The sequence below is a fragment of the Chiloscyllium punctatum genome, chromosome 32 (assembly GCF_047496795.1).
Source record: "Chiloscyllium punctatum isolate Juve2018m chromosome 32, sChiPun1.3, whole genome shotgun sequence".
NCBI lineage: Eukaryota > Metazoa > Chordata > Chondrichthyes > Orectolobiformes > Hemiscylliidae > Chiloscyllium > Chiloscyllium punctatum.
The window spans coordinates 61,000,906-61,018,658 of record NC_092770.1 but is presented as its reverse complement, the minus strand read 5'-3'; the positions used below and the strand labels follow the sequence as shown (position 1 = coordinate 61,018,658).

General features: G+C 43.6%; 1 protein-coding gene across 3 annotated transcripts in view; it reads right to left on the bottom strand.

Moving 5' to 3' along the window:
- large1 (LARGE xylosyl- and glucuronyltransferase 1) overlaps positions 1 to 17,753 on the bottom strand; it is a 498,409-nt gene that overhangs the window by 103,157 nt on the left and 377,499 nt on the right. For all 3 annotated transcript variants that reach the window (XM_072552482.1, XM_072552480.1, XM_072552481.1), the window contains one exon: positions 7,689 to 7,801. In XM_072552482.1, coding sequence (XP_072408583.1) covers positions 7,689 to 7,801 — 113 coding nt within the window. The remainder of the gene's footprint in view (positions 1 to 7,688; positions 7,802 to 17,753) is intronic.

Sequence of the window (17,753 nt, the reverse complement as noted above, 5' to 3'; positions counted from 1 at the left end):
CTCAGCTTGTTGACCCTTAGCTCTGTGTAAACCCTTCAAGCTGAAATGTTTGAAACTTCCTGGAGGCTGCCTTCTGATTTCTAGAATCATCATAAAATCCTTACAATGCTGAAGCATGCCATTTGACCCATCAAATCCACACTGACCCTCCTGGAAGAGCATCTCACCCAGATCCACCCGAACCCTGTAACCCCACGTTTCCCATGGCTATTCCACCTAGCCTGCACCTTCCTGATCACTATGGGCAATTTACCATGGCCAATTCACCTGCACATCGTTGGACTGTGGGAGGAAACTGGAGCACCCGGAGGAAACCCACGCAGACACGGGGAGAATGTGCAAACTCCATACAGACAGTTGTCTGAGGCTGGAATCGAACATGAGTGCCTTTCTCTGTGAGGCAGCAGTGCTAACCACTGAGCCACCTTGCAGCCCTTAATTATTGGGAGCCAAAGATGTTTTATATTTGACTGAGAGATAACAAACTTGATAGTTCAGACTTGTCTTCATAAATCTCAATTACCTCGCGATGTGCAATAATTCAAGCATTTGAATTATTTTTATTATACACATGGTTCACACTATCAAGAACAAAAACTGCTTCCCTTCATGCTAATATGATTGAAAGTGCCCATGCAACTGTAAAATATCAATGTGTCTTTTACTGAATCAAGGTACATAAGCCACTAGAGGCAAGTGTACTAGCTCTAAACAACTCAAACACTGAGATGAAACTTGTAGCACTGCATAAGAAACTGCAGTAAGAGAAACTGTAATCGGAGACATTGCTGAATCTAAGTGGCTGCAACATAATCAGTTAGCAGATGGGCAGTATTACAGACGAAGTGCTGATCATCGTGGCTTTCATTGACCCTGGAAGCAGTTTTATGATTCAAACTCATGTTATAAAAGTTCATAGAATCCCTACAATGTGGAAACAGGCCAATCAGCCCAACACTGACCCTCCAAAGCTGGAATTGAACCTGGGTCCCTGGTGCTGTGAGAATGTGGTGCTGACCACTGAGCCACAGTAATACCCATTGTTGGCCTTTGGATGTGGACATTGCTGGCTCAGCCATCCCTCATAGCCCAGCGAGCAGGTGGGAGTCACGCACATTGCTGTGGGTCTGGAGGCACATGGAGGCCAGCCTGGCTGTGGGCGGCAGATTTTCTTCCCTAAAGGACATTAGTGACCCACATAGGCTTTCGCAATACACTACATTTTTTTATTGAATTTAAATTTTACCATCTATCATGGTGAGACTTGAACCCATCTCCAAGGTTCTGGATGGCTAGACCAATGATGTAACCATTATGCCAATGCCTCCCACCACACCATGATTTCAAACTGGGGCTCTTAAATAGACTTGGATCTAAACTGAGCTCCTTGACAGGCAGTGGTGACTTTATCTGAGGAGTTGCTCAGCCACAGGGGGCAATAACAAACTTCATGATTCAGTGGGGTTAAGGAAGGAATGTGAGTGTAGACAAATATTGGAAGAAGCAGCCAATGTCAAAATTTTAGGGCATTTGAAATCCGCATGGAATTTTTTTATTCATTCACAGGATGTGGGCTTTGCTGGCTAGGTCAGCATTCATTACCCATCCCTAATTATCCAGATAAGGATGGCTGTTTCCTTCCCTAAAGTGAACCAGATGGGATTTGTTGACAATCAACAATGGTTTTGTGGTCACCATTAAAATCAGTTAAAAATCACACAATACCAGGTTATAGTCCAACTCTCCAAAATCAACCGATGAAGGAGCAGCGCTCCGAAAGCTAGTGCTTCCAAATAAACCTGTTGGACTATAACCTGGTGTTGTGTGATTTTTAACTTTGTACACCCCAGACCAACACCGGCATCTCCAAATCATCATTAAACTCATAATTCCAGATGTTTATTGAATTCAAATTTCATAATCTGCAATGGTGGGATTTGGACCTGGCTTCTCAACATTACCAGGTCCCTGGATTAATAGTCTAGCAATGATAGCACAAGGCTATTGTCTCCCCTGACAGTGTTGTTAATTAACAAATTTCCTTGTGTTTCATAAATTGATTTAGGGCATGAGGATATACAACAATTTTTAACTCATTTTGTAAGATCAGTCATTCTCAATCTGTGAATTGGGCAGAGTTCAGTAATTTGGAACAATGGTTAATCTTCAGCACAATGGCAACTGGCCAGGTACTATAGCTCAGGTTTGGAGTTTCACTGTGGTTCTTTAAAGATGAAGACCTGGATGTTCTGCCCTCTATTCTGACAATTTGTAAATTTTGTTGGTAGGGGACGTGGGTAGGGCGTGATTGCGCAGGTGAGAAACCCAAACTCAACACAGACATTTGAACTGAGTGCTGAGTTCAAACAGATCCCCTTTTGGCTTCTTAACTTACATCATCAGAGATGTAAACACCCCTGACAGCAGATAAAGTCTGTTTATGTGACAAAGCAGGATTCTTGGCAGTGTGGAAGAACAGAGGGATCTTAGGGTCCACTTCCATCGTTCCCTCAGAGTTGCCACCCAAGTTGAAAGGATTGTTAAAAAGGTGTATGGTGCGCTGGCTTTCATTAGCAGGGGGATTGAGTTTAAGAGCTGTGAGGTTATGCTGCAGCTCTATAAAGCCCAGGTTAGATCACTTAGAATATTATGTTCAGTTCTGGTTGCCTCATTATCGAAAGGATGTGGAAATTTTAGAGGGGGTGCAGAGGAGATTTACCAGGATGGTGCCTGGACTGGAGGGCATATCTTATGAAGAAAGGTTGAAGGGAGCGAAGTTGGAGCAAAGAAGGTTGAGTGGTGACTTGACAGAGGTGTACTAGATGATGAGAGACAAAGATAGAGTGGATAGCCAGAGAATTTTTCCCAGGGCACAAATGGCTATCACAAGGGGGCATAATTTTAAGGTGATTGGAGGAAGGTTTAGAGGAGATGTCAGAGGTCAGTTGTTTACACAGAGAGTGGTGGGTGTGTGGAATGTACTGCCAGCAGTGGTAGTAGAGTCAGATACATTAGGGACATTTAAGCGACGCTTGGATAGGCACATGGATGATAGCAGGGTATGTAGGTCAGTTTGATCTTAGAATAGGAATAAAAGATCAGCGTAACATTCAAGTCCAAAGGGCCTGTAATGTTTTATATTCTATAAAACTCCACTCTTCAAACATTTTTTAAAAAGTCAGTGAATGTTAAAGAAAAGCCCTGTACTGGTCTGCTTTGATTCATAGCCCATCTGATTTAGTTTAGATTTGAAAAATCTCACAACATCGAGGTCATTAGGGGCCTTTTCTGAAGGCTACTATGTCATCAAGAATACCTGGCTAAATTGCAAAAGTGACAATAATCTCCACTAGTGTTCAGAATTGACCATTTGATTTACAGTTTGATGAGGCTATTAAAGGATTAACTGTGTTTGGCGTGAGGCATGAATAGGTTTGTTTGTTTTTAGTAGGTTTAATGTATTGTTATTAACCACTTAAGGAGATTTAGAAGCTTCAAATTGTTTACATGACAGATTTTATTTCACCATCAACTGTGCAGGAATGAAAGGTGTATTTGATTGTAAAAAGTTTATTTCTTTAACTTCTACATGACTCCTGCGGCCTGCTGACAATGGATGCTGGGTAAGTGGTTATAGAGTGGTATGGGTATGAGAATTATATAGGAGTGATATAATGGCGCAGGGTGGAGTGGGGTGGCGTGAAAGGAGAAAACTAGAAAGATCTTTACAATTTACAGAAACAGAACCTGGGGCCACACAGAGTCATACAGCACAGAAACAGACCCTTCAGGCCAATCAGTCCATGCAGCCCATTATCCCAAATTAAACTAGTCCCACTTCCCTGTTGTAGATCCATATCCCCACCCACCAATCTTTCTTATTCATGTACTTATCTAAATATCTTTCAAATATTGTAACCAGACCCACATCCACCATTTCCCTCTGGAAGTTAATTCCACACGCGAACCACCTTCTCTGTAAAAAACAAAAGACCCCTCATGTCTTTTTCAAATCTTTTGCCTCTCACCTTAAAATTATGCTCCTTCATCTTGAAATTCCCCACCCTAGGGAAAAGATACCTGCCATTCACCTTATCTATACCCCTCACCATTTTATAAACCTCCTATACTCCATGATCTACTTCTATGTGCAACTCTCTCCCACGAAAGCGCATCTGAACTGAAAACTGCCAAAGTATGTTTTCTGGGTTATGAAATTCCTCAAATTGAGTAACTCTCCTCAGTAGCCAAATTGTAGTCCTCTCACTGGACAACTTTACTTTTCTGGCTTCTATGATAAACGATGCTTTTCCCTAACATCGGCAACATGTGAAAGTGGACCATCATAAAGAAAAGGGAAGTTCATTAATTACGACATTCAGCCCTTCAAACCTGCACTGCTATCCAATCAGACAATGAATAATCCATCCCTAATCCCGATTAACCCATATATGTTTCAGCCCCTCAGGAATTAACATCTGGTAACTTTGGTTGTGAAAAGTTTAATAAAACTCCAGCAGTCATTGCTTCTTGGAAAAGAAAATTTCAGATTTCCAATAACCCTTGTCCAAAAAAAAGTATTCTTTTATTTCACTCCTAACTTTAAGAATATTCCCAATTTGATTTTGAATCCCACCCTCCAACCCCATCACTGGCCAAGTATGAATCCTGGGTTCCTCTTTATCTTACAAAAAGACAGTCATTGGATCTCACCCCACTCTCAGCCTTACAAACAAATATGTTCATCTCGCAATCTGGCCCCAATATGCCCATTGTAAGGTATCCACCAATGAACACAGTTCTCCCACTGCTCTCTGACTAGGACTCCACAACTGAACTGGAACTGCCTCCATTTTGCATTCACTCTGGAGATAAACTCTAGTATCCCATTAGCCTCTGAGATTGCATTTTGTACCTGTGCACTAGCTTCTCGTGATTTGTAAACCTGGAGACCATGCTTATTTTCAGGACGACTGCACAGCTTTGCAATAAAAGAAACCACTTAAAACTGCCACATCCTCCTCCGGTCCTACACAGAAAAATCCTAAGCTGCTGACTTGACCACCGTCATAAATCTGAACCCCCCCAATGTAGCCAATCTCAGCTGTGGCTTCTCCCTGTTAAACTGACTTAGTGTGAATAAACGCTGATTGTTCTATCATCCTCGTCTGCTGTGTAATGGCGCAATGTTAGTGTAACTCTCCCCAAGCCTGACAGAGTGAAGTTGGGGAAGGACTCCACTTTGTATTTCACCTTCAGCTGAAGTTGCATTTACTGTAGTTTCTCAGTCAGAATATAAAAGACCACACTATCTCAGCTCAGCCTAATGTTTTATAGAATTATAGAGGTTGGGTCAATTGACCCAGTTAACTTTGCCATTATTTTTCCTTTCCTAATATTATCTAATCCTCTTTAATGATGTTAGCATCGAATGATGTGCAATTTTAGATGATACTTGTTGACAAGAAACTGATGGGGTTGATGCTGAGTTTACATTCTGTCAGATTTTGCTTTTCATGGAGACCAATGGAAGATTTGTATTAAATAGGACAGTTGGATGTCAACGAATGAAGTGCAATTATTTTTGTAATGGAAGAAATGTGGCAGCCCATTGGTACGCAGCAAACTCTCACAAACAGCGATGTGTTGATCAGGTAATCTGTTTTGTGAATCCAATGGAGGGATAAATATTGGCCAGGACTCCCCTGATTTTCTTTAATATAGTGCCAAGAGACCTCTTCCATTCAGGCCCATTTGCCTGAGTGTAAGAGTTTAACATTGCATTTGAAAGATGGCATTTCTGACAGTGTAGCACACCCTCAGTACTGATCTTATGCTCAGGCCTTGGAGTGGAATTTGGACTCAGAGCCTTGTGACCCTGAGGCAGGAGAGCTACCATCTGAGGTATTTAGTGGAGAGTTATATTAGTGTGGATTCAGCATTTCACCAGTTTTATTTAGATTGGATTAGATTCCCTACAGTATGGAAATGGGCCCTTCGACCCAACAAGTCCACAGCAACCCTCCGAAGAGTAACCTCCCAGACCCATTCCCCTACCCTATATTTACTGCTGACTAATGTACCTAACACAATGGCAATTTAGCCTGGCCAATCCACCTGACCTGCACATCTTTGGCGTGTAGGAGGAACCGGAGTGCCTGAAGTAAACCCATGCAGACACAGGGAGATTGTGCAAAGTCCATACAGACAGTCGCCTGAGGTGGGAATCAAACCCAGGTCCCTGGCGCTGTGAGGCAGCAGAGCTAACCACTGAGCCACCGTGCTGCCCCCCCCCCAACTGCTCTCAGTTCCCCATTTGATAGCTCAGTGAAAATGCCCTCCTATGTCTCAATACCTACATGACAAGTTTAATAATCAGCAAAACAGTATGCTTCTAGCTTCACCCTTCACCTTTTCTGGACATAATGGATACAAGTGAGGCTAAGTTTTCGAACAACAAGTTCAAAAATGCATCATATCTATAATAGATAATTAAACAAAAGTGTCTTGGCTTCAATTAAAGGTTTTCTCATCCTACCCCTAAAAGGAGGCAGAAAACTTTCCTAGGTGAGTTTGCTCTCACCATTGGTACTGATACATATTTGCCTGATGAGAGCTATCCTGCACTGGAGCTAACTTTTGGAATTTCGTTTTATATATCTGTGGATGTCAGAGATGTACAGCACGGAAACAGATCCAACTTGTCCATGCCAACCAGACATCCTAAATTAATCTCATCCAATTTGCCAGCATTTGCCCCATATCCCTCTAAACCTTTCCTATTCATCTACCAGACACCTTTGAAATGTCGTAATTGTACCAGCCTCTACCACTTCCTCTGGCAGCTCGTTCCATACATGCAGCACCCTGTGTGTGAAAAAGTTGGCCATTCGTTCCTTTTTACATCTTTTCCCTTTCACCTTAAACCAATGCCCGTGAATTTTGGACTCCCCCAACCTGGGAAAAAGACCTTGCCTATTTACTCTAATTATGCCCCCCCATTTTATAAACCTCTATAAGGTCACCCCTCATCCTTCAATGCTCCAGGGAAAATGTCCCCAGCAAATCAACTTCTCAAATCATCCAAACTTGGCAACATCCTCGTAAATCTTTTCTGAACCCTGTCAGGTTTAACATCTTTCTTGAAGCAGGGAGACCAGAAGTGAACACAGCATTCCAAAAGCAGCCTCACCAATATCCTGTACAGCCACAACATGACCTTCCAACTCTGCAATTGGGTACTGCTCAATGGATCACAAAACTGGCATTGGACCATGCGATTCGGTGGAACCTGTCAACTGGGTAAGGAGAGAGTGTTTGGGGTCAACTTTATGGGTATGTAGATCCGTGGGTAGCCTTTCTGTGTATATTGAGGGGTGTGTGTATTTACACTGCATTATGATCAATCGACAGTCCAAAGGCTTTGTGCTAGAATATGAAAAGTGGGGGTAGATCAAAGTTCTGTGTAAAGGGAGAGGGTGAGCTCACCAGACAGGTACATTCTGAGATTTCAGCTAAGGTATAAGAACTTGCAAAGTGGTCAAAACCAGCATCTCAAAGTACCCCCTTTTCTGAAATGCTGTGAAGAGGGGATTGATTATCTCATCCAAATCTCTCCGTACTGCCACCATGTGAAACAGGTTCGTTGCAACAACATGAGAGAATATCCTAGCAGCACGTTTGCCTACCTGATCAGCCAGCGAAGTGGACAACATGTTCATCAGCTCCCGCTCCGCAGTCAAACGCCACATCTGTTCCCATTTCATTTTCCGCAATTTGTCCAGCAGCAACAAAATCACGCCTGAGAGACAGAAGGACATTCTCCATTGAAGCTAAGACCATGAAAAGTCCAGGGACAAACATCTGAGAGCTGCTGCCCCTGACAAACAAAATGAAGAGTTCCACATCTGGGAACAGATTGTACAGGAAAGGAAGTCTCTCTAGTGCTCCCCTTCTGAGCGGTTTCCTCAGCACCCCTTCTCATTGCTTTCTTTCAAATAAGGCCCAATGTCCTGGATTGAATCACCCTTCCTGACCCCTGAACCCAGCTGTTGAGCAAGCTCTTATGTACAGCATTAAGTTTCTTTGTGTTGTCCTCTAACTTAACCTGCAGAATTGATGAGCCTCAAGTAAGTTGTCTAAACAGCGAACTGTAATTTCTTATTGATCGTTGAAGATAATCAAATAGAAATGCACCAATTAATCTTGACGTCTGTCTTAAATTTGTCTTTCCTATTCAAAAGAACCAAAATTACGTGCTATTACATTGAACTTCAATACAGCTAGTCAGTTCCTATTAGCCCCCATTTGACAGAATTCCTCCAGATTAAATTAGCTCCCATTGTGCTGTACGGATATCCATTGCACGAAACCAATTTCTGCCCTGTCCCACTGTACACATTGTAATATATTAGATTACAATCAATCCCATTACACTATGGTGTACACTTTCAGAGTCCTCTATTGGAAAATTTTTAAAGGAGGAAAACTGGTTGCAACACATGTCCTGCCTTGGGCCCAGCTGAGAACTCAGTATTGATCTGATATTCCAAAACGAATCATAAAATAGCTGTAAATCATTAAAAAAAGCCATTTAGCCCAAACTGTGTGCGCTATCTTTCTGCAAGAACAACTCAGCGAGTCCTGTTCCATCACCTGGCCCTGTTCCCCTTTCGATTTTTCCCCTCAGGTAATTAACCAATCTCCTTTTGAAAGTCATGACTGACTCTTCCTCCGGTAGCATTTCTAACAAGGTCAGCAAGAATATGACCAGATTAACAGCCCCAATCAGAGAGCCCTGACCAACGTAGAAAGGGTGAGTGTCAGAGATACTGAGCAGGCCAAGTGGTATTATCACTAGACTTTTGATCCAGAGACCCAGGTAATGTTCTGGGGTCCAGGATACAAATTCTGCTATGGCAGATGCTGGAATTTGAATTTAATAAAAAATCTGGAATTAAGAGTCTAATGATGACTGAAACCATTGTCAATTGTCAAAAAAAAAAGTCCGGTTCACTAAGGTCCTTTAGGGGAGGAAATCTGCCATCCTTAACTGGTCTGGACTACATGTGACTCTAGACCCACAGCAATGTGGCTGACTCTTAAACTGTCCTCTGGGCAATTAGGAATGAGTGGTAAATGTTAGCCCAGCCAGTGATGCCCTCCATCACCTTCTCAGATAGAGACTTAAACACTTGCTGTGCAATGAGATTTTCCTCATGTTGCCTCATTGCCTTACGTTTCTCTGCAATGGTTACCAAACATTCTACCAATGGGAGCGACTTCTCCCTGTCTGATCTGACCAGATCCTTCATGGTTTTGAACACCTCGATCCCCTTCCAATAGAATTTTACAATCTGTATCGAAATATCCTGAAGCATTTCTTGATTGCATCAAGCAGCATTCCAGTAAAAGCAAAAGAAAGAATTGAAGGGTGACTTGGAGCATTTGCCAAATCCATATCCCAATGCATTTGCCTGCATCCTGCAGCCAATGGAGTGGGATTTGAATTGCAGTCAATGTGACAGCAATTTGTGCACAGCAAGGGCAGACCGTTTTGGACTCGCTTGTAGGTAAGGTGGGAGTGGCTGTAAAATTCCCTGCAACAAAAACTTTCCCTCTGTCCTGCTGCCTTCCCATAGCCTGATGGGGCTGCACTGTTGCCTCAAAGCGCCAGGGACCCAGGTTTGATTCCACGTTTGACTGTCTGCGTGGAGTTTGCACATTCTCCCTGTGTCTGTGTGGGTTCCTCTGGGTGCTCTGGTTTCCTCCCACAGTCCAAAGATGTGCACATTAAGTGGATTGGCCATGTGAAATTCCCCATAGTGTTCAGGGGTGTGCAGGCTAAGTGGTTCAGCCATGGGAAACGCAAGGTTACAGGGAGAGGGTAGGGGGGTGGTTCTGGGTGGGATGTTCTGCGAAGGGTCAATGGGCCAAATGACCTGCTTCCACACTATAGAGATTCTATGATGCCGAATTAAGGGACGCTAGGGGAAGCCTTGCACCAATTGAGACTCTTATGTAGCAAATTTAAGATTTGCTCCATCACCATCTGTACCTCCTCAGTCAGCTGCGTTCCCAGTGGGTAACCTGGCAACTAAATCCTCCATGGCCTCTGGCTGAGAAGTCAATGTCTTGATGAGGGTGGGGCTTCAACTCCTTCTCAAGCCCTCTAGTGTCCTCCTCCAGAGGCCTATCACCCACCCACCCATCCCTAACCACCCACTCCTTTCTTTCCACACTCTCACCTCCACCCCAACTCTAGGGATTCCTATCCTGATCCCAATGAGAAACATCAGTGTTTTTGTCATCCGTCTCCAGGCTCCTCTAGAATTGATTCCTAAATAATGGCTGCTGTGACTTATTCCCAGGTGGCGGAAAGCTTCCCAGCCTCAACTATCTTACCAGGAAATGGATTCTAGGCCCCACCACTTTCAAAGTGAAAAATGTTTTCCTGAAATCTCCTCAAAGCCTCCTTCCTTTCAACATGTATTCCCCTGCCGACCTTGTTCTTAACCCTTTGACTATAGTTGGCTTCAGTTTCTATTCACCCTGTTCCTGCCCTTGGGAATTTTATACATCTCAATCAGGTGTCTGCTTGTTTGGTCCAAACTGTGGAATCTTTCGGCTTCCACTGGTTCAGGCTCTGATGACAGGTTAGTGCCAACATGTACAGCCTCCTGAATCCAGACCTCCTCCGCAGTGAATCAGGTGAGCACACCTTGCCAATGGCCGAAGAGCTGCCTCTTAGAACCTCTAGCAGGTCTTTGAGGTTAAGAGTGGGAGATTTGAGGAGCAAGTTTTCCCATGTCCACTCTCCAAGTCTGTCATCGCTGCGGTCTCAAAATTCCAACTTCTGACGAGCCCTTGGAGCACACCTCCTGCGCAACATCATTTCCAAATCCTTTCTTTGACGGAAGGGACACATCTTTTGACATCTTTTCTTCATCTGTCGGAGCACCGGGCAGTGAGATGCCTTGGAGAGAATCCTGGTCAAAAATAATCCCAGTTTCCAGCGAACATGAAGTGCTAAAATTTAACACGGAGTGTCTGCTTTCCAAAGAGGAAACCTGTTTACTATTCAAGTGGAATCTTTAAGGTGAGATGTTGTGATTGTAAACAATAAAGAAAAGAAAGATGGCAGCCAATTTCCCTCAACAGTGTGGTGCTGGAAAAGCACAGTTGGTCAGGTAGCATCCGAGGAGCAGGAGAATCGGCATTTCAAGTGTAAGCCCTGCAGTCCTCACTTTCTCCTAGCCAGTTGCTCTCGCCCAGATCAAAGTGTATTCATTAGTGACATTAGGCACCTTCTCTTGAATACTGCTGGACCATTCTTACAAATAGCTGATCATGACTAAATATTGAAAGAAATGACCCTAACCTGTAACAAAATGAAGAGGGAAATCCGGTTTGCCTGCCATCTGTTATTGGGAACAAAATGAATAGAGCAACAATGAAGGATGAATCTCAAGGAGTGATACAGAATGGTGAGAGTACTTAATGAGAGGGTCAACTTGCTGGATGACCATCTTTGGCTGCTTTCAGGAGATAATTCATCTTGAGGACTGAGAATTTTGGTGTTTGCTTACTTAAGATATCAGCACAGCTTTTGGTGAGAACATCACGTGGGCGACGGGTACTGGAACGAGCAGCTTAGGCAGGATGCTTCTGAAATCGATTTCTGAAACAGGGGAAGCAAGGCATAGCGGCATTCTGGAGCAAAATCAGCTTAGGATCTCTGCTGGGGCTGATCCCGACTGCAATGATGTGGAGGAAGAAAGAGAGCAAAGCTCTCTGGGGTTATAGAGGTTACGAAATTGAAAGGGATTGCAAAGATATTGACCAGATTGCCGAAAAACAGAAGGGAACAAATAATTTGAGGTATTAAGCTGATGACTGGCAGTAGGCATTCAAGGTGGGCTGGTACAAAATTGTTACATTGGCCAAGATTACTAAACCGTGGCAATATACCAATGGTGAGAATGATATTGGTGAACGGGTCTGCAAATCCATCAGGTTTGACGCGCAGCAGGTGTAAAGAGCAAATATTATATCTTGGGCTGTGGAGGAAGAGAAGTAGTGGACAAATGCAATTACATTATTCTGAATAAGGAATCTGGAGCTATAATTAGTCACTTGGACTAAGAGGAGAGGCTGCAAGAGCTGACAACAGTCTTCTTGAGCTTTGCTAATTCCTATTGTACCACAGTGAGGGATGATAATTAATCCAAACTGATGCATTCAGTTCAATGGATCTGAGTCAAACAGTGAAAGAATTGAAGGGGAAGTAAGCTGTTCTGTTCACAGAAAATAAAAGCCAGCAATTTGATTGACATCAAGAGGCGCGAGTTGCAGATCCGGGAACTGGACTGGTTTTAGCAGACAACTTATTCTTCATGAATTGCCCTCAGATGTAATCCTGCTTACAATCTTCATGGTACAGCTTCCTCAGTTCATTGCAACTCAATTTGCACATTACATCAAGAAGCTGGGAGAACCTCTCCACCATAATAAATATGGTAAGGCTCTAACTCAAGGCCAGTTTCATTTTCTGCTGTGCCTTGACTTATGTCTACGTAACTCAAGAAGCAACACAGCATTTGATGGCCCAAATCTTATGCGAGTGACGATCATAACTGCTTTCTTAGAGAAAAGAAAACATACCATAGGAACTTGTGATAGTGTTCCCCCCAGTGTGACTTCTGTTATTGTGATAAATGATAGGGCATATAAGGGGCTTGCTCTCCTAATAGTTCAGCAGGTCAATGCAGTGAGTAATAAAACTACATAAGACTAGACTTGATCTCTGTTCGGTTTTCAGTTTGCAAATATCAGACCAAGATGAGATACAAGCAATGTCTCTCAGCATCACCAAGTCTGAGAGAGGAAGATCAGCTGGGTTTTCCTGCTCCTGGTAGCTGTAATACAGACCACTGTCCCGTCTCCCATTCCCAATCAGGATGGAAGTCAGAAACAGGAAAGAAGCAGTCACTTTTTGGGAGTTTTCTATAAATCCCCCAAATTAGATTAGATTAGATTACTTACAGTGTGGAAACAGGCCCTTCGGCCCAACAAGTCCACACCGACCTACCGAAGCGCAACCCATCCATACCCCTACATTTACCCCTTACCTAACACTACGGGCAATTTAGCATGGCCAATTCACCTGACCAGCACATCTTTGGACTGTGGGAGGAAACCGGAGCACCCGGAGGAAACCCACGCAGACACGGGGAGAACGTGCAAACTCCACACAGTCAGTCGCCTGAGGCGGGAAATGAACCCGGGTCTCTGGCGCTGTGAGGCAGCAGTGCTAACCACTGTGCCACCGTGCCACCCAATGCAAAGGAGCAGATTGGGAGGTAGATTTTGGAAAGGTGCAGAAGTAACAGGGTTGTTGGCATGGGTGACTTCAACTTCCCTGATATTGATTGCAGTCTCCTTAGTTCAAATAGTTTGGATGGAGCAGGTTTTGTCAGCTGTTCCCAGGAAGGATTCCTGACTCAATATGTAGATAGGCAGACCAGGGGGGGAGGCCATATTGGATTTGGTGCTTGGCAACGGAGGTCAGGTGTCAGATCTCTCGGAGGGAGAGCATTTCAGTGATAATCATCACAACTCCCCGACCTCTACTATAGTCATGGAAAAGGACAGGAGTAGACGGTATGGTAAAGTAAGTGGGGGGAGGGGGAATTATAATGCTACTAGGCAGGAACTGTGGAGCGTAAATTAGGAACAGATATTCTCAGGTAAATGCAAGACAGAAATGTGGAGGTTGTTTTGGGAGCACTTGCTGCGAGTGCTGGATAGGTTTGTCCCACTGAGGCAAGGAAGGGATGGTAGGGTGAAGGAACCTTGGATGACAAGAGATGTGAAACATCTAGTCAAGAGGAAGAAGGAAGCTTACTTAAGGTTTAGGAGGCAAGGTTCAGACAGGGCTCTATAGGGTTACAAGGTAGTCAGGAAGGAACTGAAGAATGGACTTAAGAGAGCTAGAAGGGGACATGAAGAAGCTTTGGCGAAGGATGCAGTGAGTAATAAAACTACATAAGACTAGACTTGATCTCTGTTTAGTTTAACGATTAAGGAAAACCCTCCATTATGTGAGGAATAAGAGGATGGCCAGAGTAAGGGTAGGGCCGATCAGGGAGAGTGGAGGGAACTTGTGCCTGGAGCCGGAGGAGGTAGGGGAGGTCCTTAATGAATACTTTGCTTCAGTATTCACTACAGAGAGGGACCTTGATGTTTGTGAGGACAGCGTGAAACAGGCTGATGCGCTCAAACAGGTTGATGTTATGGAAGTGGATGTGCTAAAAATTTTGAAAAACATGAGGATAGATGAATCCCCTGGGCCAGATGGGATATACCCAAGGTTTCTAGCTTTGCATCCTCACTGTCCACTGGAGTAGTACCAGATGATTGGAGGGTGGCAAATGTTATTCCCTTGTTCAAGAAAGGGAATAGGGATAACCCTGGGAATTACAGACCAGTCAGTCTTATATCTGTGGAGGACAAATTATTGAAGAGGATTCTGAGAGACAGGATTTATGATTATTTGGAAAAGCCACAGTTTGATTAGAGATAGTCAGCATGGCTTTGTGAAGGATAGGTCATGCATCATAAACCTTATTGAATTCTTTGACAACGTGACAAAACATATTGGTAAGTGTACAGTAGTAGATGTGGTGCATATGGATTTTAGCAAGGCATTTCGTAAGGTTGCTCATGGTAGGCTCATTCAGAAAGTAAGGAGGCATGGGATACAGAGAAATTTGGCTCTCTGGATACAGAATTGGCTGGCTCATAGAAGATACAGGGTGATAGTCGATGGAAAGTATTCAGCCTGGAGCTCAATGACCAGAGGTATTCCACGTGGATCTGTTCTGGGACCTCTGCTCTTTGTGATTTTTGTAAATGACTTGGATGAGGAAGTCGAAGGGTGGGTTAGTAACTTTGCTGATGACATAAAGGTTGGTGGATTTGTGGATGGTGTGGAGGGCTGTTGTAGGTTGCAACGGGACATTGACAGGATGCAGAGCTGGGCTGAGAAGGGGCAGATGGAGTTCAACCTAGAAAAGTGAGAAGTGATTCACTTTGGAAGACTGAATTTGAATGCAGATTACAGGGTTAAAGGCAGGATTCTTGGCAGTGTGGAGGAACAGAGGAATCTTGGGAACCACTCCACAGATCCCTCAAAGTTGCCACCCAAGTTGATGGGGTTGTTAAGAAGGCATATGTGGTGTTGGCTTTCATTAGCAAGGTGGTTGAGTTTAAAAGCCCTGAGGTTATGCTGCAGCTCTATAAAGCCCAGGTTAGATCACACTTGGAATATTGTGTTCAGTTGTGGTCGCCTCATTATAGGAAGGAAGCGGTGGGTGCAGAGGAGATTTACCAGGACGCTGCCTGGATTTGAGGGCAGGTCTTATGAAGAAAGGTTGAGGGAGCTTGGACTTTTCTCATTGGAACGAAGGAGGATGAGACGTGACTTGATAGAGATGTACACGATGTTGTGAGGCAAAGATAGAGTGGATAGTCAAAGGCATATTCCCAGGGCGGAAATGGCGATCACAAGGGGACATAATTTTAAGGTGATTGGAAGAAGGTTTAGGGGAGATGTCAGACATAGGCTCTTTACACAGAGAATGGTGGGTGTGTGGAAAGCACTGCCAGCATTGGTAATAGAATCAGATACATTAGGGGCATTTAAGCTACACTTGGACAGGCACATGGTTGATAGTAAACTGTTTTACCACAGCATCGAGGACCAAAGGGCATATATTATTCTACGTTCTAATATGCCTGGATGTGGGAACTGAGCTGTGATGCCTTCCACATTCAAATGGCCTGCTAACATATAGACTTAGGTGAAGGACAGATCAACACCCAGAGAATGCAGTTACAGGAAAGGAGGGAGCAGGCATAGAGTATAGAAAAGTTTTTCTCGTGGTACCTGTACAACTATTCAGTGAGGGTCTTACAGAGATTAATGCATTTCATTCACAGACGTAGTTGAGAGATCCATGCATGCGAATGGTTTTGGACGTTTCCAAGTCACCAATGTCGGTAGTTTCTGAGTAATAACAGACTGAGGAAGGTCTTTGAGGTCTGGCATATAATTTCCACAACCGTCCCCACAAAGGCTCTGCAAGAAGAGGGGTTTGCCCCCGCCTAAGCCAGGGAGTGGAGAATCTTTCTTTCTTTTGGTCCTGTGTTAAACAGAAACTATGGTTCCAATTGTATTCTTTGCTAGTTGTGGCTCACTTAAAGAATGCCATCATTAGAGGCCTCGCAGGCAGGCTTTAACAAACTAGAATTTTATTTGTACAAGACGTGTCTAAGACCAGAGGGCAGAGGTTTAAGGTGAGGTGCAGAGGAGATCTGAGAAAAATGTTTTCACACAGAGGATGGTAGAAATATCGAACACGGTCCGTGAGAGGGTGGTGGAGGCAGGTACTCTTGCAAGATTTAAGAAGCATCTGGATGAGCACTTAAACTGCCAGGGTATAGTAGGCTGTGGACCAAGTGCTGGTAAAGGGGATCTGGGTAGTTTGGTATTCGTTGGTTGACATAAACAAGGTGGGTTGAAAGGTCTGTTTCTAAGCTGTATGACCCTATGATACTGAAGTTTGTTGATGCTAGTATTCCTCCAGTTTGGAAAAGGCTTTTATTTTAAGCTCATCGAGATGAAAACACATCCTTCCAGCCTCCCTAAATGGGAAAAGAGAATTTAAGAGCCTGGTTGTCAACTCATTGGAGTGAAGGAGGATGAGAGGTGTCTTGATAGAGGTGTACAAGATGTTGAGAGGCATAGATAGAGTGGACAGCCAGAGACTTTTTCCCCAGGGCAGAAATGGCTATCATAAGGGGGCATAATTTTAAGGTGATCGGAGGGAGGCTTTGGGTAGATGTTCTTTACACAGAGGGAGGTGGGCGCATCTAATGCACTGCCAGCAGTGGTAATAGAGTCAGATACATTATGGACATTTCAGCGACTCTTGGATAGGCACATGGATGATGGGTAAAATGCAGGGAGTGTAGGTTAATTTTATCTTAGAGTAGGATACAGGGTTGGCGCAACATCAAGGGCTAAAGGGCCTGTACTGTGCTCTACTGTTCTCTGTTAACAGTGGCTGCAATGCTCTTGTTGAATAAAATCCAGGGGAGCAAAGGAATAAGGTCAGATGATAAGCACTAGGGCTCATTTTTACACATATTGAACTGAAAAGGAGATGGAGGTTGCAATAAACCCCATTTAAAAAAAGGTTTTTGTGCTATGGACTGAAAAAATGAAAATGGACACTTTTTAAAAAGGAAGATTGTGCGGAAAAGTTGTTTGCAGCTTCAGAAAAACAAGGGAAGCTAACTGACATTTCAGTGACGATGTTGCTTTTTGGAGTATGGACAAACAGGCTCTTTCAGGTGTAAATACAAATAGAGAAGCACAAAACCTCTGAGCTAGCTGCATCAGTGTTCTCTCCTTTTTTTTCCTGAAGTTATTCGCTACAATTTTCTGTCAAAAAATTCAGAAAATGACATTCTAGGTCACTGAGGAATAAACTGAAAATCTAAAGACAACCACAAAGATCCAACTAAATAATGAACTAAAGACCGACCATTGTTATATGGATAGGATTGTGATATACATTAATGAGGACTGAGAAACCAGCCTGTCTAGTTTTAAATTTCAGACCAGTGATACAAAACTGTGTTCACTTCACTATTGTTTCCTGTCAAAACGTGTGGTGCTGGATAAC